The sequence below is a fragment of the Anser brachyrhynchus genome, assembly GCF_964034855.1.
Source record: "Anser brachyrhynchus genome assembly, chromosome: 1".
NCBI lineage: Eukaryota > Metazoa > Chordata > Aves > Anseriformes > Anatidae > Anser > Anser brachyrhynchus.
In genome coordinates this window covers 119053654-119081443 of record NC_137694.1, presented here as the reverse complement: position 1 = coordinate 119081443, position 27790 = coordinate 119053654, and the positions used below count along the sequence as shown (strand labels likewise).

Genomic DNA, 27790 nt, shown 5'->3' with positions numbered 1-27790 from the left:
AGCTAACGGATCCTGTTACATGTTACTGTACTTAGCATCTTCTCTTCTTTATTACCTGCTCCAACAAATCCCAGGAATGCAAGGATAAGGAGAGGTGATCCACTTGCAAAAACTCCAAAGCCAAATGTGAAGAGAGGCGAGAGGAGAACTGTGGCCCAGAAAAGAAAGTTTAGGAGAGTCCATGGTCTCCTAGGAGGTTTAAACTGCTGGCCAGGAAATACGCCTTCCTGATTATACATCTCTTGCAAAGCATCCTGAAAGAAAGAAGACAGATGAAAACATGTTCATAATGTTTGCATTAAGCAATCCAAGACTAGTCAACTCCAGAACAACATCAAGGACGTCATTTGTGGTAAATGCCTGTCAAGACTACATGGCATCCATTTCCATCTGCTGTTTTTGCATTTCTGCTGTTTGGGCATTTCTGTCGACTGCCAAGGCTACTGTATTAGCCCTTTGAAGGCCATGTTGGCCACAATAAGAAACTGAAACAATATTAGCCTTTCCACTACCAAATATCTTCATCTGTTCTCTTAATTTCTTAGGAATTTAGGGCACTGTCAGGCCAGGGGTCAATTCAGACATTACTTACCTATTTGCTGGATGTTTTTCTTCCTGTTTTTACTTACTAAATCATGCTGACTTTTCTCGAAGTCACAGCAGAAAAGTGCTACATATACAGCTAAAAGAAGGCAAAGCACAAGCTAACCAGCTTAGACAGCACTGTACGTAACCACAAAACTTCAACAGAGCAGTTGCATTCTCAACTGAGCCTGCAGACAGATGCAATCACAAAACAACAGGAAAGAGTGGCATGCCCATATTCTCCCACAGGTTTATAAGACTGCTCTGTGAGATTTCCAAGCCCTTACCAAGGATAGTTCAGGTTAGGCTATTTCTTACTTTTTTCCCCCCTACTTCAGCTGTTTTTCTTTTAACTTCCCTTATGATGGGCTGAGAAGCTCAAGGCATTTCTTGCCAGTAACACAGCCTTTTGAGGACGTACCTATTGTACACTGCATCGATTTCAAGGATTCCAGTTACAACATATTGCTCCCACCATAAGATCAATATATACAATACCCATATATATAAATAATACCTCCCCTGACAACACCTCTCACCAAAGTTGAATGGAGTACAGCAAACATCAGCAAGGAACACCAAGACCTCAATTTGCAAGCACAGCAGAGCGTTGTGCCCAAGGAACAGAGCCAAGCAGAGTGGGTGCTCTGGGCTGCACCTGGTTAGCCCTGCGTTTACTGCTTAACAAAGAAACTGAGAAAGAAGGGCCCTCAACAATACATCTTGACATTTGCTCCTCAAATATCACGATTTCAGAAGGAATTCTCACATCTACGAGTCTCTTCACAAGGGAATTAGATAAAGGCACAAACATGATAGCAGGAGACAGGATTCAAGTTTTTTTTTTTTTTAAGCTCTCTAATCCTGTATTACACTGACTCACAAGCCAGTTTGATACCCCTGCCGATGGGAGGTGCAGGGTTAGGGGGGCATATAGATGATGGTCACTACTGCTCTTTGTAAGGTAACTTTCCTCCACCTGAACCGCATTAGAGTTTAGGTATTCAAACAAATTAGGTTAGAATGAACAAAATGAAACTTCCAGACCCTTATAACTTGCTGCCTACCTACAGGCTAAGCATAAGCTTGGAAATGCTGCAGCATAGGTTATCGTAGCAGAAAAAAGACGGGGATAGTTAATATTTCTGTGCTCCTATTTTCCCCCACAGAAGAGTAACACATATCAAGATACACATTTGAAGCTCAACAAACCACCAATTAGGGCTGGGCAAAGTAAATTACAGTTCTCTCTTCCTCCCCACAGAACTGTTCAATCTGCAGTCAAGAAAGCAACCATCTAACAGAAAAAAAAAAAAAGAGAAAAACCTTTAAGCCCTCCAAAGGCACTCTGGCCTTGTGCTACATCGGTCCCTGGCAGCAGATCCCAGGAGCTATCTGTACTGTGTCACAGACCACTGCACTGGTATCGCATGAAGGCAGAAGGAAAGTAACAGTGGAAGAAACATGAAAGCAAAGGACAATTACGGCAAAGAGCCTTGACTTGCTGCCCCAACATACAGTTCTTGAGTACGTAAAAACATCACAGGGAATATGGAGCTTTTAGAAGAGTATGACAGAGATCTGGGAGATGACGAACATAAGAAGGTTGGTAGATTGCTATCCGTCTTCGCAACTCAGCCTTAACTATGAATGCCATTGTGCTTCCCAGCAATTTGAGACCTACTCACTAGCCATCCCTCTGTGGCCAAGGGGCTCCCTTACAGCTCATCTGCAATGTTCCTTCCAGCGGTCTGAGGGATGGCTGCCAAATTATTTACAATATTTCCATCTCTTCTCTCCCTTCAGTGGAATGGTGTGCATTTCTCAGTTCCTTAACACACTCCCCTAGAAGTCCTGAAAGGGAGAAAAGAAAGCAAAGCCATTTACCTTTTCTTGATAAAGCTTATGAAGCCAGTTTGCAGCTTCCTTTTCATCTTGAGGGATGTCTTCCAGAGGAAATCTCCTAGTTTAGTAGAGAGATGAAAAAAAGAAAAAGAATTAAGTCAAAATCTAGGTGTTTGACTTTAGATCTCTATGAGGGAAGACCTCCCATTTAGTAAAGGGCACAAACTAGAAGTAATACTGTCACCAATGGCAGAGCTCTTACGTGCAGAAGAACTGGGACTTAAATAACCCCTGATTCTTTGCCAAAAACTCAGATTCTTAAGTCAAAAACTGTATAAGCACCCATCAATTTTGAGCACATTAGTAAAGTAAGCATTTCCCAAGAAAACGCTATTGCCCTCTCACTGGAACCATTACTGTTTGATTTCCAATGAGCTCAGAAAGAAGCACCCAGAGCTGGAAAAAGTCAAGCAAAAGTGACAATACCCAGGATAACTGTTTGTTATATTCTGCTAGTGAGGGAAAAAAATTGAAGGAATGAGAGGTGGGTGGTTAAAAATTCACTTTGTACCAACTCTAAGGAAAACACCTACAGAGTCTGTATTTCTTCTCTCTCTCTCTGCTTCTCTGGCCATACAGGTAGAGGCATATAGTTCTCTTAGTGCATAGGAAAAGTATGCCCAGCTCTGGGTACTGACCTGACCTCACTGAGAACAGGAGCCTTTTAAGATTCTAGTTGTGAAGAGTCAACTTATTTTCCTGCATTCATTCATTTTCTGATAGGTGAGCATGTTAATGGCATGTCTGTGTTGTCTTGTTTCTCAGCAGCACACAACTCTGCATCCTGGATCAACTCAGAAAGAAGTTGCTTGGTTTGTATAGGGCAGGCACACACACCTCTTACCCTCAAGCTCAAACATTTTGTTAACATTCATACGTTGGTATCAGGCCCCTCTTGCAGCAGGGCAGGCGGTAAGAACAGAACTATGACTTTTGGGAGAGCTACAGACACAGTGATCCCACAGACAACTTATTTGGTGTTGTTCAGCTAGGGAATATGTTTCCACAGTGCAAGTTTGAGTCTGCAGCAGCAGAGGGAAGATATTCTAATGCATTTCTAATAGTTTGTGCATCCTATACACAAATTGAAAACTAGGTTTTACAAATTTCCTTCTAATAGCTCTAACAGGAGGAGATGCACAATTAATATAAATAATGCTCAACAAAAGCTCAGTAAAAAAAGCTCAGCTCATTTGCTGAAAGCTCTCTGCTAAAATCCTTACTGTATTGGTATCACCACTAGAGGGTACTCACAGCAACAACATTTACTAATTTAGCTAATCAGTTTCTCTGGAGCTGGTCAGGAGAAAGACTGGATCATCTGCAGAGAGCTAAGCTTCTTACCTCTATACAGGTAGCTTCATACGCATATATGAAGAACAAGAGCTTACATGCTTCCTCTCTCTATCTAAGCCAAGTCTGCTGGCACATCAAGGACATGTTTAATTTTCAGCAAGACGACTGTAAAAAATAGTTTCTTTTTTATAATAGTTTCCTCCCCGATACAGTGTGGAAGCTTCAAGTATAGAAAAACATCTTGAGAATGTTGACTCAGTCCACAAACATATTATAAATAAAAATTACAGAAAAACATAGTTATTATCTTCTTTAACAGGGTACAATTAGTAATTTCACTTGGCAACACTATCTTTAACAGAATTTTATGAAACCAAATCTCTTCTAAAGACTAATGAAAACATTTCTCTTCTCTCCTCACCAATAGATAAGACCAACTTACTTGTATTGAGATACAATAGCCATAGGATAGCTTAGCAAGCCACAGGATATTTAACTGAATGCAGCTGCTCAGTGTATAACTATGCAGATGTACATCCTTGCACGTGTACCCTGGATCTAGGTAAATACATAACACACATGTAGTGCCAGTATGAAATTAGAGGTGGCAACCACCTTACATGCTGTTCAACTAACTGGTAAGTCGTCTGCTCACTTTCCTCATCAGGGATTTGCCCTTCCCCATTAAGGCTGCAGCACCCTGCCTCCCCTGGGACAGCATTTCTTCAACAGAACTGTTGCTGCAGTACCTTGACACAATGGATAATAAAGTGCAGGTCCCTATAAAGTCTTTCACCCTTGGAAGCTCTGGCATGACACACTGTCTTTCATTAGGACAATGTACAGAGCCAGTGCTATGCACCTGCAGTGCACAGACCCAAGGCCAGAGGTGAACGGAGTAGGGGAAGTAGCAAGTAGTCCTGCTACTTCAAGTACCAGAAGTGAGCTGTCAGAAGAACCATGCGAAGAACAACCAGGTCGTTTGTCAAGTCCAGACATAAAAGGGAAAAGAGGAAATTCAACAGGAAAGCATTGGTAGCTTTTATGATCACAAGAAGCTTTTGAAGAAGGCAGCAACAAGGATAAAGCAAGAAAGAGAAAGCACACGTAGGTGTGCGTGCATGCACATACATGCTGCATGGAGGTAGGGGTTAGCAGTCACTCTTTCAGGCAAAAAAAAAAAACGTGAGGAATGTACCACCTCATTCATATATTTGAATTTCAGCATTATTTAACTTCTAATCTGCTAATCAAGCCATGTGAGAGAAGGGAACAAACTGGCACAATAAGGAGCTTTACGCCACTTTCTACAGGAGACTACTGATGCTGGGCAGGCTATTTATACTATACATATGCTCACAAGGGACTGGGTAGGGAACAGAACACTTCCTTTCTGTTCCCAGCAGAGAGGCATGCAAGTGCCCTCACTGCACAAAGTTTGGGGAAACCCCAGCTGGACAGACAGTACAGTTACACCCAGGCTTAAAGAGTCCGTCCAGTGCTCTCTGACTTGCTGGGCAAAATGAGGGGATCTGAAACGTGAAAATAAACTGAAGCTGGGGTGGGGGCATGACAAGGAGGTCTCTGTGGCCTGCAGAGAAACTTGAATGACAAAGAAAAGAGGACTACAGCAGAGGATGCTTCCCTGTGAAATCTGAATACACTTCAACACGCCAAAGCATGCATCTTAAGGCTCACCATCACTATATGCTCACCTTACACACATATCTGCTTCATATTTCTTTCCATAAAGAATTCCTAATAAGGAGGGGTTCTTGTTTCCTCTGAAATTTAGTGTTACATCATACACTGCTGCAACTGTTGCAAAAAAGAAAAAAAAATGTTATATCAGCAATTCTAGCAACCACATTGTCAGCACCCTTGCATTAAATAGCAACAGGGCCTTGCACAAGCCTTGCATTAGTGATGTCAGGTAGCAGAGTCCTTCACTATTTTGTGTTAACATGTTTTATTTAACATGTTTTATTTTCCTCTCTCAGCCACCTGACATTCCCATCTATGTTGCACATGTGTTACCAAAACACAAGATGACATGATGAACTAAGCAACAATGACATACCTAAGAAGTTGGTTTTTTTATTATTATTTTTTTAAGAGTGGTAACAGTTATGTGGCATGAATTACAGTTGACATGGTGAATGATTATTACTTCCAGCTTGCTAATTGTAATGGACAAAATGAACAACAGAGGATACTACAATGCGCTATACATTACAATCAATGTGAAGAATGAATAGCAGCTTGCCAGTACCTGTTCCCCTGAGACACTGGACAGCAGTGGTGAAGCCTTTGGTTCTGGGCAATAGGTGGTATTTCAGTTTAGGCAACCCCTTGGATTCAGCTACCTCCATACTGATACGATGCTTGGTCTCTGTAAAACGAGTTCCTTCACAATACAGGAGAAACTAGTAAAATAAGACAGAAGGCAAAAACAAGGATATCTTGTGACTACAAGAAACCAAGCAGAATACAAAAAAAATTTTGTAACGTAAACATACATCAGTGCACACACACACTTCAGTTACCTGATCTGATCATCAAGTAGGAGGCACAAGTACCACCTTACAACTCATTCAGCATAGATTATATTTAACTACATTGGAAGCAAATTTAAGGTAACAAAAACCTAAATAGTTATACCTGAAATGTTTATTTAAAAAGAAAAAAAACAATCCATTAAAGATTTAGCTGGCTGGTTATGGACTAATCTACAAATCAGAGAAAGCAATCCAATTATCAGTACATGACTATTTTAGAAAAAAAACACATTAATCACTAGCTTGCTTGTTTAAAATTTGTACTGTACAACCAGAACTACTCATCTGAGGACAGACCTGTTTGCCTGAAAGATTTTCTGATTTTTATTTTTAATTTGTATCGGTTGTGTTCATAAAAAATGGTGCCTTTCTCTAAAGCCTTTACCTTGTTCACGATGTAAGGCATCAGTCTGAGTGTATTATCCTGAGCAACAATTAAAGTCTTAAATCCTCCCACCCTGACTTCATGCAGCACAAAACAATTGATCTGCCCTTCTCTAGCATCTCTGTTATATCTGCTCTACTTGTGACAGAGACCAGAAGCAAAGCAAATCCAAGAGCAGACAAACAAAGCCCATCTGAGCGCCCTGGGGTGAACTTCTTTTTATCCCCGTTTTTTCTGGAAGGTGGACATCCATTTTTCCTTGGGAACAGTGCAGCTTTCAAAAACACAAACCTCTGCATCACAAGTAAGCAACGGGCACGGCAGGAAGGTAAGGTTGCTACTGCTCTTTCTCACAGCAGCATCATGCAATGCTGTAATGCTGCAGTTCGAAAGAAACACTTGTTGAGTGAGTCACCATATACCTGCTATTTGTCAGTGCTGTGGCTGCTTGACTTTTTTCTCTGTAGTGTATACACAACATGCATCATAAAAGGTAAATCGAACAAATGTTAGGACTGCAAAGCCACACACACAGTAGTCAGAAGTGCCTGGGTGCGTGACAGCTTGGAAGCTGGCCCTGCAATCTTCATTTGGCCCTTAAGGGAATGAATTCCCATTACCAAAGCCTGACCAACCACCACAGACAGGTGGTGAGAACAGCTGAAGGTACAGAGGCCAATATTGTATGCTCAGCCTCTGGTCTTAAATTCAAGTTCTCTTTCTGCTGCACCAAATTCTCCCCTTCTTGTGCTCAGTGGTGCAGCAACCTTTCCGAGCCAAGTATGTGAGCAAGGTACAGGCTGCACCGCAAAGCCTGGGTGAAAAAGACCTAACGAAGAAAGGTTGCACAGACTGTGCTAATTGCAACATTTAGAATGCATAAAAAATAGGGAATTGATTTATTCAAATCAATTTTAATCATGATTTAAATTACCAAGCAGGAAGTCTTGATTTAAATAACTATGTTTTGCATTTACATTTTTTTTTTGTTGTTTTCCCTAGAGACAAGTTCTTGGTTATCAATGATAGAATCATTATAACGTATAGACTTGCAATTAAAATAAAGTCTTGGCATATTTTAATTGGTGTGTATATATATATATATGTTTAAACACTAATCAGGAGGATATATTTAGTTCATACCCATGTATTCAAGCAATTAAGTAGTTTAAAACACGTTGTCCAGATATTTTATTTGTATTTTTTGTAATGATAAAAAAACAAATGATCCACTCACTATGTACAAGTTAAGACCTACTATTTCACTATTCATTTTAACAAGCTTTATTGAATATTGAAATTCACTTGAACCATGCAAAAAGCATCTTAAAATGTTTTATGAGCCAAATAACTCCACATTAAACACACTGCTATAAAAGCTAAACAGTAAACTTATCAAAACATTCGCATTCAAAGCTAAAAGAAGGTTAATAGGTTGATTATACTACTGTATTTCTGCAGTAAAATCTAATAACATTGTACATAATGAAACATACATGTTCCACCCTTGGCTTCAAATAATGTCCAAATAAAAAGGAGAAGCATAACTGCAAAAACAGTTGTAATCTTACCATATGTTCTCACAGAGACTTTTTAGGAAACATCTAATTTTACAGATCAAAGAACATACTAACAGAAGAGCTTCCTACTAAAATTCATGGTCTGTGCATCCACCCCACCCAGATGCACTCAAAACCAGAAGAAATTTTTGTTGTGTCTACCTCAGAAAATGTAACTTAAAGTTATATAGATTTAGTAGTCAAATATGAGCTGCTACTTATTATTTTAAAAATAATAAAAAGGCATACATTTTATCTGAACTTATTTTTAAGTATTACACAAGCTTGATTTATACATTATAAGCTTCTAAATCATCTGTGCAAGCTTCTGAACTGCTTTCCAAATGCCTTTAATTACCAACAGGAAAACAGAGCCACACTTTACAAGCACATCCCAAAAGACCTCCTGAAACAGAACGCGTTTTCCATGACAGCACGTGAGGAACAGAAGGGAGCAGACCTTCCCCTGATACACAAGGCTACTGTACCACAATAGTGCCACCTTCACCATTTCATTTCCAGCAGTCGATACTAGCGGAGGAACCCGACACTTACCCACATATACTCAGGATAATCAGCCAAACGTTTTAATCCCTCAATAACCGTATCTCTGTCTTCTTCCCATTTCCTTTTGCAGAAAACAATCTCAAGGAAGTACCACGTCCAGCCAATTAGGGGCACATACAGTAGCTCTCTCTTAGCGAGAACTTTGGAACTCTTGGAGAGAAACAAAAACAACAATCCAAAAATGTCATTTGCTGATGTGTATCAAACAAAAGCATTAAGGTTAAGGTGATGGAAAGTTGATGGAGTTTTATCTGGAAAACTCTACGTGCATGGGTTTAAAATAGACCCATAGTCCTTCAGATGAAGGGAAAGCTCACGGCACCACGTACCCCAAGTACTCCAAAGCGTTCTGTCATAGTCCAGCCACACAAGAAGTCAATTTCAAAGTTGTGATTCAAGATGATGATGACGTGCTCTTTCCCAAAGGTATTCACAGTAGCCTCGTCAGAGAACAAGGTGCACTCTGTGCCTGACCACCATTCCAGCAGCATTACCAACTCTGACAAACATGGTGGAGACAGATGAGTTAGAGGTGATGCTTACAGAAAACGTTCAGCATTTAGTCTCCAGCCCCATTCAGTGCCTGGACTCTTCTGGCTCCTGACAACACTGTTGTCATCTCAACCCAATCCAGTAGGGATTAAACGAGAGATTGTACAGGTATAGACCAAATCACAACACTATCCTTAAGCAGCATTTTGGGAACTAGATATATGCTTTATGAATACTTTAACAAGTTTTTAATGGTGGCAAGTTTGGGCACTGTAGTATGAATGTGAAGTTTCATGATGACCAGAAAAAATACCCAAAACTTTATACCTGAAAACAGGCAGCTGAGCTGTTGATTGCTCCACTAAATGAGTGCACTTTCTCCCAGGTGGAATACAAATTATGCATAGATGCTGCCTAATGCTTTTACTCAACATGAAACAAGCTTTATGAAAGTAAACAGACCAATAAACGGCTCTTAAGTGCATATGATGTCACAGGTCTTCTGCAAGAGACTTTAATATTAGGACTCTTATCATTCTATGTTATGGTCATCAACAGAGTGAGAAGCACCACAGAATCAAGCTAATTTATCAAAATACCTGTGCAAAGCCAGGAATAGTAAACTGCTTCGTTCTTGTACAGCGAAGAATGAGCCCTTTCCCCTCTGTCTTCTCCAACTTTTCCATATTCCAGTGTCTCTCTTACTCCACTCTGTACATTTCCTTCATTATTCACTCTTTTTATTTTCCACCTCCATCTGTTTCATCTTAAAAAGACCCTCCATTTAAATTCATCACACATTTAGTGTAGTTGCTATGGTTAGCCTATTTATCTCATTTCAGTACGAGGCAGATGGAAAGTATTGCTGGTATCATGGGACATCTATAAAAAGTATGAGAATAGTTCATTCTCCCAGTAGGAAGATTTGCTTCCATGCAAACTGTAGTCATTGGTATTTTCTCATTTCAGTAAGTTACGGATATAATCGAAATTTGGTAGCACAACTACAGCAGTTAAAAATTCCAGCTTTTCTGATGTTACTATGACAAATATGCAGGGCCTAGATATGCAAAACTGGAAGGAGACCTCTCAGTTCTCCACATCTACATGGTTCTGCCACCCTGTACTCCCACTTCCTGTCGGGAGGCCCTTGTTTTGTAAAATGGAGCGGTGCCTTTCTGCACAAGGGCTTCTGATCAGTGTGACCACAATTCACAGTATCCTACCTAAGCTGCCAAGTAAGAGTGAGCCCAATTTTGCACCACATCAATGAGAAGGCAAACACACTACCTAGGTGAATAGTAGGGAAAATGATCCTAACTTGCCGAAGCTACATAGCTTCTTTAGAATTCGTTATTCAGATTGTATTCCTTGTGTGACCACTTATCTGCCAGGCTATTCTCCTGTACTGTTTTTGAGACTTGCTCATTTGGGAGGCATAAAAAAATTTATGCAATTTGCTGATCAAGAGTGTAACCCTGGTTGACTGGAATTACAGCAGAAAAAAGAAAAAACTTTATACCAGCTAGAAGTTTTTTTTTTTTTTTTTTCAGCTTTGTCTCCTTTGGGAATGATGTGATGGCTTACCTTTCTTGCTCTGATTATGCTGGCTTAGTGCAAGGGGAAAGAGGACAACATGAATGCCCTCAGTTTAGATCTATGCTCTTCCAAGTAGGTGTTCAGGAGAATGGAGTAGTGGTACCAAATTGTAATACTCCAAGCACTTTCCCCTTCTAAACACCTCCAGTATCTGTACAGACACTTCATTTTCTTATCAAAAATAAAATGGGTCTGTTTTTTCCTCAAGATCAGGTAAAAATTCTGCAAAGGCAGGTGTGGATGATTTTCTGCAAGGTATTCCTTGCACTATGCATTCCAAAATAGTGGAAGAAGCTTTGCTTAGAGATCTCAGAGTTCACACTGAAAGAGGAGGGTTGATGAACCAGAGAATTAATATAAGGAAACAGATGTCCTTTGCAAGCGTACTGATAAATGATTTAATTATTATAACAAGGAGTGGGTTCATTTCCTTTTTTGTGTGTGTTTGTGTGTGTGTGTGTGTGTGTGTGTGTGTGGTGGTGGTGGGGTGGGGGAAGTGTTACAGATATTTCATGTGTACTGATCCTGTCAATGATACAGCAAGCCTCTATTTCTAAGCCAAGAGAAGGTAAGACATGCAACATTTGGGATACTCCATGTAGCTGTCACTGAGAACTTTACTACAGCAAAAACCCTTCTTGCCGTCTGGATTCCAACACACCAAAGCAAGTGGTTTTATGACTTCACAAGCCATCCAGAAACAAAATAAACAAGAGGCACAATGCATCTCTTGGCTTAAAGTACTAAAATTTGAGAGACTGTTTTTGGAACTGGACTATCCACACTGCTATCCAAACGCATGAGTCATCTGAAAAGAGTTGACACAAGAAAACTTGGAATACAGACTACCCTTCATGAATTAAATATGCAATGAAGTGTTTACTTTTAGCCCAGAGTCTGACAAAAATCCCCAGCACCAATTTACTCCAGGAAGGCTCTGGCAGGAAGGATGGGGAGGAGGGGATGCCACCTCACTAAGAGACAGAAGTTTGAGCTCACTAGTCTGACTTGTCCTTAAATATCTCAATCACAGCCCCTCCAGATGACTTATTTCAGTGCTTCACTATTTCTTAGAAAGTTTTCAAGTGCAACACATCCCTCTCTTGCTATTTTTACTTTTCTTTCCCCAAAGGTCTGCCATGGACACTGGGTAGAGTCTATCTCCTTTCCCTTCTGAAGCCACGTTTTATGCATTTAAGAAGAAATATAGCAATAGAGCCTTGTTTTCAGTGGAGACACACACACACAACCACCTATATATCTACTCTTGCACACCATTCCTTTGCCAGACTGGCAGAACAGCTTTTGTGGAAGACAACTACTGTAAGGAGAGCTCCTACATGAAAATTCTCAACCTCAACCCAAACAGTTTGGAGCGAGTGACCAAAATGTAGCATCTAGAATAGAACACCAAGCTGTAGGTTCACTGCCGAAAGGTTTCCGTATAATAGAATGGATTTCATTATGAATGGCAACAGCTGAACTGCTACACTTACACCACTTATTTCATTATAAATCACAATTGAAGTGCATATTCTGCCAGCTCTTCCACTACAGGCCATCAGCCCTCTGCAATCCCACGTAACATTTACATTAATTTTCAGTTTAATTTCTCACTCGTTTAATTTTTAATAGGCTATATATGAGGGGTTATCCTAGGTGCAATCCAATTATCTACTCAACTTCTCCAAACCTTTTTGAACAACAGTGTAGGTTATTTTCAGTGTATACAAAGTATAGATTACAGCATTTAAAACATGCTTTTTCCACACACAGTGCTAACTTGCAGAAATCAAGGGTGTGAATCTACAAGCCTTACAGGCACAAGCAGCACCCATCCTCTGAAAAAAGGCTACTTGTGCAGCAATAGTTTGCAGGATGAGATCAGGTTCTGAGTTACTAAAAAGCACAAAGAAATTCTTACAAGCAAAACAAAATCCCATACACCTCCATCTCACGCCCCAAGCTAATTTTGAAGTTTCTGTCTATAGTTTTTTTCATTACAATACCTTTTTCTCCTGACAGTTTGCACTCTACTTAATTTCCCTTCTCCTGTGCTTCTTAGACAGCAGTCTAAATAGGTGGAACAAAAAGCACAGGAAGGACAAAGACAAAAACCTTAAAAAGCAATCAAATGAGATACTTTGGAGCATTTTTATTGGTAATACTTCACATTGATGACTTAAATGTGGGTGCCTGTCAGTGGACTGCTCAATTGTAATTTAAGTACTCATTCAGGCGACGCATTTATCCAAAGTGGGAGTTGGATGCTGAACACTAAGGTAAGTGGCCATGCATACTGGGAGAAGATGGAGAATGGAAATGTACAAATGCATTGGATGATTCACTCCTGAAATAAGAGGTGACATTTGGACTAAGGAGCCTTCTAAACATTCATTTCAGAAATCTGCTGTCCTGTTAAGCTGTGTGAGGAAAAAGAAAACCATTCACAGGGATGAAATTTTGCAAAGGTCTTAAAATGGGAAATCAAAGCAGCTGAACTCACTGCAGAGCTCTCCCACAGGCAGAAGATGAAAACTGTTTACAAGAAGAGACATAGGTGTCATAGATGAATACTGCAGGGCATAAGAAGACTGCAGTTGTCACACAGCCCAGCTACAAAGGCATTTACGCTAGATGTTTAAGACAGACATCTGTCCTTGCAGATCACACAGTCAACTTGTGCCCCTAAGTAAGTGGTCAACATAGCAGCTACACCAAATACCTGAAGCAGTCTCTGAATTCCCCTTTCTCCCATTGCTCAGCAGAGTCTCTGATGCAGGACAATGATAGTATTGATCAGCAGTTTCCCACCAAGCAAGGTAGGGTCGGGGTAGCAAGGAGCTTTACTATCCACTCCTTTTATAGGACAGAGTGACAGTACGTCTCAGTCACTTGACTCCTGTATGTTTTCCCAATATTTCAGAAAAGATGGCTGCTCTGAATTGCTCTGAAGGAGTCTACTTAAAACTTAGCAGTTCTCTCTGTTGTGCGTGCATACACATACATGTGTTTCTTCCTTAAATTAGCAAAGAGCAACCAAAGACACCCCCCTTCCCATCCCCAGACCTCACGTCTCCTTCAAGCATACTCACGGCTCCAAAGCGAATAGGCAAGGCGACAGTTTACTCGTCGATAAAACTGCTTGTTTATGGGCCAGAGGACTAGTGTGCATAGTTGAATGAAGTTAATGATCAGTCCACTCACAACAAAGACGAACCCAATGAGGAGGTGAACTATGAACTGGGTCTTCAGAAAGGCAATGAAGCCCATGATAACCACTCAGAAGCGTGTGCAAGGGCCGTCACTCAGAATAATTGTCCTGAAAGAGAAAAGAAAGCATCTAATTGAGCCTGGATTTACAAACCCTGGGGAAGGGAAAAATGGGAGCACTGAAATAAACAGTCCATGCAACTTCAGCAACAGAAACCCAGCCCTATAAACCTCCTCTCCAAGCCTGCCTCATTCAGGTCTTCACACAACAAATTGGAAATGATTTGCACCATCAGCAAAGATTGGAATAAATCTTTACTTTCAATTTACAGCCCACTAATAAGATTATTGTTAGCTGAAGACAAATCTCACACCTCTTTTTGGACAAAGATCGTACAATTGGACTTAATACTGGAAGAAACACAAAGACACGTGCTCACAGTGAACCAGTCGAGCCCCCACCAGCCAACAAGCTGGGCTGTAATTGCTGTGCCCTCTCTGAACTGCAACAGGAGCCTCATCCCCCCCACACCCAATAAACATGGGTTTATTGGTATCCTGAGCCTCGAGAGCCATGTAGATGAACTGATGCCCTCCTGTCCTGCCTCCAACACAAGCGCTCTGTGCACACTTCTTCTGAACAAGCACTGAGTGAGGGCTGCTGGGCTTCAGAGGCTTTGTTCTGCACATGCTTTGACTAGAACAGCACAGCAGCCCATCTGCAGAGCAGGTTCTTCACCCCGCAGCATGTTTCATGATGAAAAGAGCAGGGCTGGTCATTAGAGAAGCCACCTGGCAAGCTACAGCATGGAAAAAGAAGTTCAGTATTAGCACATTCAAAAACCACGCTGGAGCAAGTTTAGTAACGTCTTGCTTTGTCAAGCCACAGTTCCACAATCAGATATAGTAGTTAGCACGGGGAAAAAAAATAAAATAATAAAAAATCCTTAGGATATGTAGCTATATAAACTCAATCTGTAAAGAGCTTTGGCACAGAAAATTACCTCCCCTGAATTAGCCAGAGCATTACCTCAGGCACAGGCCTTACCTATACCTGACGCAGAAAGCTGGGTGACGTGTGAACCAGCACAAAGTCATGGTATCTTAGACAAGTATGACCCAATGCAAATCCCACCGGTACATATGTAACCCAACAAAATGTTTTAAACAAGCCATCTGACTGAGTTTATTCCAAACACCACACTATCTGGCACTGTTGGGTACTAGAAGCCCTTTAATGAGGCCAGCCAGGCTGTCCAGCCAGGCTGTCAAACCACATCCTTTGTGTCTCACCCAAAAAGTAAAGGCATGACCCTCATTTTCTGCCTCAGCCAAAGTTTGCTGAAAGTATTCATGTTCTGTCACCGCGAGTGCTGCAAATGACCAGAACCACCAGTAGATGGTAACAAGCACACTTGACAAGTTGAGCATCCAAAAGTGATGCAGAAGTTCCCAAAGCCTGAAAATAAAGTACCTGCCAGCTGTCAGGAACCAGATGCCACCTGCTTACATGACGGTGCTATTTATAAAACTCAACAGCAATTTAACTTGGGAGAGCTTGTTTTCTTACTGTCTCTTCTACACCTCAGTTAGTGCCTTTCATGCAGTGTCTAGCCTTTTCACAATTAAAATCTGTTTGCATCATTAGTAATCTAGCCACTTCAGAAGCACATTACAGAGGAGGAAAATCTGTTTCAATATAGCAACTATTGTGCCTACCACAGAAAGCAAAGAGTTGAAAAAGCTGATACTGAAGCTTAGGATGAATAATCTAAATTCTCCCAGTGTTTTCCTATAATAATGGAAGAAACATTTCTTCCACTAATAAATTACTTTAAGAACAGCTGTTGGGAAGCAGAAACTCACATTCAACATGAAGCAAGTGGAGCTCTCCTTTCCTCTCCCCTCCTTGAAGGGCTGCAGGGTACACTTGTCTCACGCTGCCAAAACCCCACACCGCCGCTCCCACACCACACAGGAGGTACCTGTGGTACCTGGTGTTCGACTCCCTAACACAGCAATGGGTTCATTTGTCTTTCAACTAGCACGTTCTTGTCACAAAATCATAGAATCAGCTAGGCAGGAGAAGGCCTTCAAGGTCACGTCCAATGACCAACCTGACCTACTGAGTCCCATCACTAAACCACATCTCTTAGCAGCACGTCCACACGTCTCTTAAATACCCCCAGGGGTGGTGACTCCCCACTCCCCTGGGCAGCCCACTCCACTGCTTGGCCACCATCTCTGTGAGGAAATTCCTTCTATATCCGATCTAAACCATCCCAACTCCCAGTCCAACCAAGCCTGAAAGGAACAGCTTCTCTCTCTCTCTCCACACGGATATTTCTTTGCTGGTGCCTGTGCCCATCACAGGTGTCACAGTTCTTACTACCTTTCAAGGCACAGCTTGGTCCCTTTCAGACAAGGGCCAAAGTGGATACAAACAGCAAGGAGAACAAGAAAATTTCAAGTATTATCCTCAAATAAAGTGGTTTGGCTGTACTTTCATGCCTTCTTTGCTTTGAGCAGAGTCTGAAGCGTGCTGGTGGTTGTCCTTTAAACTAAGGATGTTGCTGTGTTAGACCCAAAAGGACACATCACGTCTTACCCAAGGGGAAGCTGGAGACACCATGGCATGTTGCTTCTCCAGCTTTCTGCGTGTGGAAGTAGGATTTATCACCGTTGTGCTCTGGGCATCGCCTTGCTCTGGCAGGACTCCAGAGCTGTGTGGCTCTGCCTGGGGACACGGCCTGGCTGCCTCGTCAGCCCGCACCCCTGGGCACGTGGGGGCTGCAGGCCTCAGCAGTACCACAGCCCAAGAAGAGCTGGTGGTGTCCCTTTGGCGAGTCACCTTAAAAAATCAAGTGCAGTTAAATGAGTATCTATGAAGTTAATCTTAACCCAGGAATTCTTTATTTTTCTGCATTCCCGACCACGTAGGACAGACAGGCAGTTCAGGGCAGACCAACAGGCAAAGGACGGTCAGGTCAGCAGCTGTTTTACTGAATCCCAGAGACAGGCTGGGAAGAGGACGGGGAAATCACCATTTGCTGGAACAAGCAGCAGTGCTTCTGTATCTCACAGGCATATACGAAGATCAGCTGAGTGAAGCACCTAGGAAGTAAATATCTGTCCTAGCTTGAGACGGTGGGTCTCAGCACGGTTCAATTCTTTTGAGCGTATTCACTGGCATGCTAGTAAAATCTCTCTTTCTCCCCTTCTTTCCCAAAGTAAGGGAAAATGAAACAGTAGCTAAAAGGTGTTTACACCTTCCTAAAAGGTGTTTAGCTGCCGACCAGGTTAAACCACAACATCTTCCCAACACTGGCCTTTCACCACACAACCCCCATTTCCTCCTGTATAGTCACACTGAGGCCTGTGGGCACCTCTGGTACCCTCCCTGCTTTCACAACCTCACGAAGGGCCCACTTTTCACACATGCTGCAGGGGAGCACTAGCGTAAAACCCCAATCAAACCAAGTGGCAAACTTCCTTTACCTTTTAGTGCCTTATCTTGCAGGGTCACTTGACTTTCATAAAGTCAGAGACCACTCCCCACAGTATTATTCTTCTCCAGTGAGAAAGTTCTCAAGTGCTCTGCATCTTTCTGAGCTCCCACCCTTATTTATACCACTCTCAACTAAAGGGCAAGAGCTGAGTCTTGAGGCTCCTCATTCACATGAATTTGCTGGTATCTCTAAGATGCTATGTGCCTCTCAGTAAAAATATCATCTTTCTCCTTTACCCAGCTTTCTATATTCATGAATGTCCTAACGATTAACCTGCTCTGAGACCTTCACCCCTCTGTTAAACGTGGCTAAAGTTTGCCACCAAGTTCAAAAGCCATTAGAAAGGAGAATGGCAGAGACAGCAAGATTGACTCAGCCTCATGTCATTAAGAAATCAGCTTAAAAGACAGATGCAGCATATGCACTAATCACGTTACAGCCATTTCAAGAAATACAAATTTCTTTGTGAACTCAAAAGTGAAAATTAAGCCATTAATCATTCTATACGTACAGTATTTCCAGTTTTAACTCCAGGCTTTAATTCATTTATTGTTGCCATGTTGTACAACCCTCTGAAATTCATAAGGTACGCATGAATACGAGCGTGAAATTAGAAACTGGTCCACCAGTTCTAATATTCCAGCCCAGTGAGAATTCCCATGCTTGACAACAACAGAAGCTGCTGCAGCCAGTCCTTACATCTTTAGCCATTTGTCTTCAGTTTTCTGAGCATGCTCTGTTTCTATTCTCCAGCTGCTTCTGCTCTACTGTACCATATTTATCTCCACTTATGAAACTAATTACTGACATCCTTTGCTGTGAACATGTTGCTCCCACCCTGAATTCTAGTATTTTACCTACCTCACATTTTTGCTAGTTGAGAAATCACGCGAAACCCTGTGATACTGAATTCTGCCATTTGCTCTTGTATTTTTCATGCTGGGTTTTTTAAGCCTCCTTGATGTTTGTATGAACTTGGCAAACCGTGTCTATGAAGAAAAACTTATAACGTTGCAAGTGAAAAGCGGTACAAAAGGGTACAAAAGGCACTTTGTTGGCCATATCTCATCGACAGTTTCCTCGCCGTTTTTCAGAATTCTACAAACTCTGCTTATTGAAAACACCAAAGGAAAATTAAAAAGCTATTTTTTGTTCAAAGTGAGGACTATTTGTTCCATGAGCTGCTTTGTGTGGATAAGCAGGACAGGTATGAATAGCAGCAGCCAGGAGTTGATGAAAACTTCTCTCAGTATACTTTCTACTTTCCAATTTCCTCTAGTGACTCACTTTGCTTTTAAAGCCAGCTATGAAAATTAGTACCATAAAGCATCCTTTCCCTTACCTCCCTTTACAAGATCAGAAAATCCATGGGTAGTAATCAGCTATCCAACAGTCAAGGCAGAGATGTGACGGAAAGCATATAATGCCACCGCCTGGCCCTGTTTGGTGGATAAATTGAAGTAAAGGTCCCAGTCTCACCAACCTTGCATCTCTCAGAGGTACTACATTGCCATAGGGGCAGTGAATTATTGTCCTGGACATTTCTGGGACACAACACGCAAGAACATGCCGGTTATTTAATGAGTTGTGTTGAATGCTTACAAGTTACTTTCTCAGTTACCTCTAAGAAACTTTCCCCTTGCAGAATACACAACGCTCTTCTAGCTAAAAGCCAAAAGAGCAGTGGCTATCCAGCTTTTGAAAGTGTAATGATACAATCACAGCAAACATTCCTACTGTAAGAAAATGCTCAGGAAGAAAGTAGGTAATCGATAGTCTTCCTCTTCATCCACTGTACCACATTTCCTTCCAGGATAAGGAGCCTAACCCACACGATGCAGAAGAATTACAAAACCAAAGGACAGTAATTACCCAGGGTTTTGCACCAGACTTCAACAAAGCAATCTGAGGCTCCTGCCCACTCTGCCATGTCACCACTAAAAGCAGTCTCCCCTCAGGCCTGATTTATTTTAGAAGTGCAGTTTTGTAAGAACCACTGGCAACAAGAACTATGTAAGTAGCTAGAAAACATAGCTTAAATCAACAGCAGTTAGTCAGTAAAACTAGAAAGCAAGTGAAAGGAAATAAGGGGTAAAAATAGTTTGGGTATCCATTTGAACAGCCTGTACTAAGGATTCTCCAGATATACTGTAAAATAATAGACTACTACTCAACCACATCCCAGACGGCATGACATACTGTCTGCCATAGACCTAGCATTTAAAACATAAGCACGGCAGGAAGATTATCTTAGTTTCTGATACAATATAGATTTAATTTCTCTGCACATCCCTCAATGAAATGAAAGGCTGGTTCAGAGTTCATTAAAAAATCCTGCTTGTCATGAATTTCCAAAATCAAGGTGTATGGAAGAGAACTATACACCAAACTCTGGGCATCAAAGATGCAAATTCGCTTCCAAGTTGTGAGAACTACAAATATGATCTTAAATAGAAAAGAAAAAAAAAAGTTGCTGAATTACCACCATGAGAATTTATTCCTTGAAATTTTGTCACTCTTGGCTTTGAAACAGCACGACACAGTTTCTAGAAAAGGTTAAGAGTGAAAGATTATCTCCACTATCTGTCTCAAATATGTTAAATTTAATGGTCTGGATCTACAATCCATTAAATCACAGAAACTTCCAGTATTGTCAATAGGTTTGGCTCAGTATCTTCAGAGATTTTTGATGAGTTTATTGGTGAGATTAGTCTATTTACAGCAGATAGGAAGACTTTTGCTTGACTCATCATCCTAATGAGATGCTGGTATATCAAGGTCAAAAAAAAAGCTGTGTACATTGCTCTGACATTCATCATCATTTAATAGGCGTGCAGACTGAAGAAATTACCTGGAGAAATTACCCGTAGCGGAAGAACATGAAATAAAGCGTAGCAGACAACTCTAGGCATGATGTTATGGTCACTCTGGACAACAGCAGTCAGAGCAATAAAGCTTTCTGTAAACATAAGAAACTGTTACAAGGTCAGAAAGCAAGCCAGGTGAGGTACTCACACCCTCAGCGGAAACACCAGTCCCTGCTCCTGCTTCCTCCACTCTTTGCAACTCTTTAATGTTATTATTACAAGACTATGAACTTACTGACTATGCTTCAAGAGAGAGTAGGTTACAAAATAAAACACGGCAGTGAATAATTTCCACGTACCAGCGAGCACCGCTGAGGAGTGACCACAGAAAGCCACCTTTTCACCCCATAGTCCCACTCTAGGAGATGGCCCAGCTGTGGGGCAGCCTTTCTATGCAGTGCCATCTGCTGAGTACCCCACCACCCCCTCTGCCCTATGAAGAACATCCAGAAGAGTCCTATGGGACTTCAGCCCAGAGCTCCTGCTTGTTTTTAAAGCGTGGGGCAGCTTCCTATCAAGATATGCATCACACAAAATAAATGATTAAAAATCAAGATAACCAGTTGTTTAACTTGTATTTTAGAGACAGAAGACCACAGACAATGAGAACAAAGTAGAGAAAAACATTTGAAAGACTTGATGGAACCAGAAGGGGATAAAGCAGCTCCTGATACTACTTATCACCGCACTGGAGGGGCAGCCTTCCCTTTCTTTCCTGCCCTAAATGAAATGTTATCAGTATGATTAAGCCTCCTCGCTAGCTGCAGAAAGCACTGTTAATGCCTCTGCTAGAGGTGAAATTATATTTTCTTAACTTGTTGCTACAGCATTACAGCTGCAAACACAAACAATATTAAAATGGCTATTCTCCAAATTTGATTTCAACCATTTCCTTTTATTGTACTCAGCGCATGCAAAAAAAAAAAGAGCAAGTACACACAAATTCAATTTCTGCTTAACATACATCCCCAGTTAGCTCAGCCTCTATTTAAACAAATGGATCAGATAACTGAAATGAATCCTGACTTGCTTAGAAGAGTGCTGACTGCAAGGCAGCCACCACAAGGAAGAACTGCTTGGGAAACCTCTCTTATCACAGGCATCTATCTGTGAAGAAAGCAGGGGTATTTTTGTAAGTATTTGCTCATGACATGAAAACTGGAGAGATGGTGTTGCGAGTTCACTGGGTGAAACCAGCCCAGATGACTTCAGTGATGCTCAGCCCAAACAGTGAACGCGGGTGACATCATTTTTTCCATAGTGCGCTTTGCTGCAGCTGTGAGACAGTACAGGATTCTCGGTTTTGCTGTCCGGTGACAAGGCCTGGCTGTGCATGGATGTACGTCGTATTTATTTCAGGAGGACAAAGAGTCTTAAGGTTTAGCACACTTAGGGCAGTTTCAATTACAACACGTTATTCACAACTGCTTGTAGGTGTTGGTGTGCCGGTTCTCCCCGTACACACGTAACACCACTTGCTATCTTTCAGTCTGCAGTCTGGCACTTTCGCTTCGTTATAAGCAATACTGACGGGGTTTTTTTGTTGGTGGTGGTTCTGTCAATCATTTCTTCCTAAAACTGTATTATTACAAAAAAAACTTAATTGCATGTAAAATTTAGACTAGATAATTTGAAAACTCTGCAAACTTGTCGCATTTCTCACAGGTACACATGGGCTTACGGGTATGTACTTAGAGATACTTGGAAGAGCCCTTGTAGAACTCAGCCTGAAGAAAGCATGCCTTAAATGTGAATGTTAGTAATTACAGAGATCTACCAGACCGCAAGCATTTGAGTTCAAATTTGAGTTCTGTGACCTGCTTGCTATCAAGAAGAAAAATAACAATAACAACCACCACATATAATTTTGTTCTGTGTGGCATACAACTAGACTCATTTTGAAAACCAGACAGACAGATGTTACTCCTGGTTTCATCTTTAATGGAAGGGGACAAGCCAACAGTTAAGGGCAAAAAATATAAGTTATTCAACTCTGGTTGACTGAACCAGAAAGAAATTGCTCTTTAGTAAGCCTTACTGCAGTGCAGCTAAGCTAAACTGCAGGTGAAGGTGCACATTTTAATGCACCAGCTTCCCAAAGGGTGCCCGTGGTCCCACACCTCTCCTCCATGTGGAGTATTCCTATGGGCTACACGGGGCTTGTCTTTGCAGCACCACAGAAGTTAACCTCACAGATACTACCTCTCTAGAAGAAGTGAGTAGGCGGCCTCTGCTGCAGAGGCAGAGATGTAAAAAAATCAACCCAAGGCAAGGGGGACTCGTGTTCTCACAGCCTTTGGCACGGCAGAGCACAGTGGGAAGGGATGCCTCCAGCTTTTGTTCAGGGAGAGGGGGAAAAACAAGGCTGCAATTCACAAGGGAAAAAAAAAGGAAAAAACAGGGCAAAAAACAGCACACAGCAAGATATCTGATGATGCAATGCATGAGCTTGAACACTGTCTGTATTCCGTGTATTTGAAGACACAAATAGGAACTACAAACAGCTTTCCAAGTTCCTCATGGCTCCGGACAGGCAGTTAAATATGACTCTGTCAGAGATGGCTGTTGAACAGCTTTTGCCAGTCTTGCTCCTCTTAGGAACTTGTAAGCTTCCCCCTACCCTTTTTCATTTGTGGGGGGCTATTGGTCCCTCTTTGCCACTGTAGCCAAAGCCCAGAAGTTCCGGTTCCCACAACGGGAGACCTGGGGTGCAAATCCTTGCTAGCTCCCTGGTTCCCTCTCTCCCTTCTCTCACATCACTCCCTCCTCTTTGTTGCACATCCCGGCAGCTTGCTGGCTCTGTAAGGCGTCCCACGGCGCTGCTGTGCCATTCAGCCACTGTGCCCAGCACTACAGGCACTGCCCTCCCATTGGGTATCCAGTCAGTATGTCAACCCCAAATCCTGAAAAATGTTGTCAAGTTTCCAGATCACACAGGCTTAGGGAGTAAAAGCAGGCTGGGAGAAGCTCTTGGACAACTTAGCACGCTCCTGCAGGTCTAACAGTGCCACTTCAGGTCTCCGACTGACAGCCAAGTAATTTCTGTCCCCCTAACAGCTCGCTGCAATCTCCTTCTGAGTGCAACAGCAAGGTCTTCTGCCCCGTTTCAAGTGCAACAGACAACAGGCAACGCTAGGATGTTAATTTTAACATTTTAGGTGTTTAAAATCACGCCACCAGGATGCAATACCTGCCAAGCAGTACGGGATGGGATTTCTCCCATTTAGCACCATCTAGGTGCTAAACGCTCCCTCGCTTTTCCCAGCCAGGTTCACTCCTCAGTGGGATCCCAGAAAGAGTTTCCGTGGCATCTGCAAACACCTTGCACCTCTTCACCCCCTGTATGTGAGGCAGCGGGTACCTGTGAGAGCCAACAGCTAGGTGGAGCTTACTGCATGGCTCGGCAGCAGCTCACACAACATTTGTGCTTGCGATAAACAAAACCGCCAGCAGCATCACAAAACATGCAAGCAGTTTTGAATGCTTGCCATGAAAAACAAGCCAGCCAACCTCTAACAACCACGGTATCTGCACGCTTCTGACTTGCTCCCAGAGTTAAACCGGAGACACAGGAAATCTTTTCCTTAACGACAACAACGTACAAGCTTTAGGATGCTGTAGATGTAGAGCAGGACCCCACAGGCACCTATCGATTGCCCGCTTGCTTGCGCTGCGCATGCTTGCTGCTGCTGGCAGGTGAAGCTTCCCGAGCTGCGACTTACCAGCTTGGGCACAGTGCCACAGTGGGGTGGCTTTAGGGCTTCTGGGTCTCAGCTGGCCAAAGGGGAAGGTGGACAGAGGGGAACAACAGCCTACAGCTGTCCACGCAGATCTGCCCTGATACCCTTAGTACCTCTTCCTCAAGCCTCAGGAGGAGCTGAGAGACACCCCTCTCTCATAGAGAGGAAACGATATAAAATATTTCTCCGTCACACAGCAGCAGGACTAAGTGCCTGCAAACACACGCGCCCAATCCAATGGCTGGGACTGGAAAATGTTTCCACATGACAGAGGGCCCCAGACCTCTGGGGAGGGGGAGCAGGAGCCAATCTACTTCTCATTGGACCTGTCTTAGCCAGGTCAAGCACTCACGCTTTGGCTGCTCTGGAGGTGTGGCAAATTTGGTGGGTAGCAGTGTACTAACACCCTCAAACAGGGCTCCTCACCTGGTCTCAGTATGGCAAAGCAGAATTCCACGTAGGCGCGGTTTTCGCGGTTTTTAAAATCACTTCGCTACAACATATATATAACATGCAGAGGATTTATCAGCAATCTCCAGGAGAGCAGCTGTAGGCCTCACAGACTTTCATTTTTAACCCAGGAGCTCTGCTAGCATATGGGAGGAAATGGTCTGTACGTAATTACCATTGTAATCAGGGACAGGGTGCGAACTGCAAGTTAGGAGAGCAGACTCCACAATTTACACATAATGTCACAAGGCTGGGCTGGCCATAATAAACGTTCTTATCAAGTCAGCACGTTATTTATTCCATCACACTGCTGTTTACATGCCTATGTGAATGCTACAGAGTATCTGCGATCCCATAAATGTGTGATAAAAATTTGCATTTTGACAGAAGCATGAATCCTTTTTTCAGGCAATGCGGCAAGAATATCAAATCTTTTCCTTTCCACAGAAGTAATTGATGTCATATGAATTTCTCCTGTTCAGCCAAGGCACAGATTATCAAATACACAGTAATAGGAAAGTCAGAATTTATCTGATCTATACTCTCTTCCAAAAGGACAGAAAGTAGTAATTCTTCCCAACTCTTAAATGGCTTGGATCTGATCCTTGCTTTACATTTAACCTCACAAATGCTAAAGAAAATATACCTGTGATGGATTTTCATTTTATCTGACTTTTGTTCTCTGCAGCTCCCTGTTATTGTGTCGTAAATACCTTGAATACTGGGGGCATGGTTCCACTGGCCAGCAATGGTGCTACCAACAGTGCCAGAGGGGCTCAGATCCAGCACCACACACACATGTACAGAAATAAAGCTCAGGCTTTTAGTTTGATTTCTTAAAAAAAAAAAAATTAAACACATTCCAGTTGACGAAAATGATGAAAGAGGACTGAGATCAAAACTTACCATATATTCTATTGCAAACATGCAACTAACCACAGAAATAACTCGTGCTATAAGTTGCCTCAGTAAGCTCTTCTCAATACAGCTGAAAAACAGTACTTTTATTATTTCGAAGAGCTCAGGACTTTTGCCCCACCTGACTGGGGGTCAAGTCAAGATTTAAGCACCAGGAAATCACATTCTGCATTTAGCAGCTCTATTATTTTCAGCCTTTCCTATGGAGCAAATGCTTATGCTTACATTTTCCCCTCAAATGCAAGCACTTTCAATTCCTGCTGTGAAGAAAGACTTTTTGCCTTAATTACTTCTGGTTTCGATAGAGCTAGCAGGTGTAGAGAGACTATTTTCTTCATTTCGCCTAGTTCATTCGAAGTTGAAAACCCGACTGGGAGTTGAAGAAGGAAAGAGTCTCTCGCAATCTCTGTACCAAAAAACAGGTGGGAGAAAATAAGGTCTCAATTTTAAATGGGGCGAGACTTTCTGTGGTACTTAAGTCTTGTTTTTCCCCTCACAATAGAGTTCTGTTCTGAAAGTGAGCATGTTCTGGCCACGGTTACTCTTTTTTTTGGTGAAAATAATTCTGTTCAGAGGAGATTTTCAGGCTTCATTTTTCAGGCCTTTCATTTTTTCTGGAATTATAAAACCAGGTAAGTTTGCCTTTACAGGTGAAAATGTATTCTTACGAATACAAAAATCTGAAACTACATTAATTTTGATTGGTATAATAAAACTATTTGGTCAAATTGATGTCTAGATGTTGATAAGAGCCCTTTTTAAGCATTAAATGAAAGCTATGGGGAAAACGCTAACAAATACATTTGTCACTACCTTGACTCCTACCATACTTTCTAACTTACATTAATCTCAACTTCAGTTTTGTACCAAGTCTCTCCTTAGGTCCCAAACACTGAAGCTTGAACAGGTTAAAGACGCTTCGTCTGTTTTTTTTTGTTTGGTTGGTTGGTTTTGGTTTTTGTTTTTTAAAGCAGGTTAAAAAAAATATTTCAGTGAGAAACTTTAGGGTTTCTCCATTTCCGAGCAGAGATTTACAGTCTGACAAAGATTTGCTGGAGCACCCTTTTCCAAACCACCTGCTCCTATTTTTACAGCTCATAAGTTGCTAAAAAATTCAGAGCACCTATGGCCTCTTTGCATACAGAAAGTCACTGCCTGTCAGAGCACTAGCCATCAAGTAGTTTGTAGAAGCAGTAAATAACAGAGTAATTAGCCACCTCAAGTGATTTCATTAAAACTTGAGATTTTTTTTTCTAGATAGTCAGAATAAATCTCATAACATCAGTAATTCAGCACTCCTTGCAGTACAGCAAAGGGTCTAGGGAGCTACAAGTGAAAAATTGTTCAAAAATGCATCATTTGGAAAATATCGCCTGCTTTCAGGTCAGCATATTGCTTCCTCCAAGACAAGCACGTGGCTCCCAGCTGTCCCTTGGAATTAGTTCTGACGTGGAGGGACGTTTTCCAAAGCGAGCCACACAACTGCAAAACAGAGAATCTGATATGTTACTGCTGAGGTCAGCAGTAAATTCAGTCTGAGAACCGCAAAGAGAGCACAAACCTTCAAAAACCGCAGCTTCTCTGGATCCTTTTGGAGCCAGGAGCAGGGAGGATGCCCAAACTTTATTCTCAAGACTTCTGCCTCAAGTGCAGCTCAGATAGGTAAGAGCAGGATGAAGATGGCAGCCTTGAAAGGCAGAGAGCTCAACAGCTGAGAGCAGGGAAGGCAAAAGGTTGAATACAGGCACAAAGCAGCACGGGGGAGCAGAGGCTACCCTCAGACCATGCTTCCCTCTTTGATTTATACATTTGAATTTGCAACATGAACAGGATTTCTGATCGTCACTCTCCACCTCCAAGCCAATATATTTAGCACACTATTTCCCTCCCCTCGCTATATGCAACTACAGTAGTTATTTATATGTCAGAAGAAATCCTCATCACTACTCCCCCCCCTCCACCAATTTGCTGAATCTGTGGAGTAAAATGACAATCTGGTGTTCTGACATCAATTTGATAGCTACTACCATGTCACAGAGGCATCATTAATGTCACCACCACCACACTTTGATTTAGTCAGGCAGGAGATGCTTAATAATTGCCAAGAAAAAAAAAAAAAGAAAAAAGACAAGTAAATTTGGCTACTC

General features: G+C 42.0%; 1 protein-coding gene across 2 annotated transcripts in view; it reads right to left on the bottom strand.

Annotated features, from left to right (window-relative positions):
• Nucleotides 1–27790, bottom strand: part of AGPAT3 (1-acylglycerol-3-phosphate O-acyltransferase 3) — a 91656-nt gene that overhangs the window by 3519 nt on the left and 60347 nt on the right. For both annotated transcript variants that reach the window (XM_080579130.1, XM_080579131.1), the window contains 7 exons: nucleotides 14042–14268; nucleotides 9185–9354; nucleotides 8844–9005; nucleotides 6059–6212; nucleotides 5502–5604; nucleotides 2473–2548; nucleotides 56–254 (listed from right to left, as the gene is read on the bottom strand). In XM_080579130.1, coding sequence (XP_080435256.1) covers nucleotides 56–254; nucleotides 2473–2548; nucleotides 5502–5604; nucleotides 6059–6212; nucleotides 8844–9005; nucleotides 9185–9354; nucleotides 14042–14219 — 1042 coding nt within the window. In that variant the 5' untranslated portion in view covers nucleotides 14220–14268. The remainder of the gene's footprint in view (nucleotides 1–55; nucleotides 255–2472; nucleotides 2549–5501; nucleotides 5605–6058; nucleotides 6213–8843; nucleotides 9006–9184; nucleotides 9355–14041; nucleotides 14269–27790) is intronic.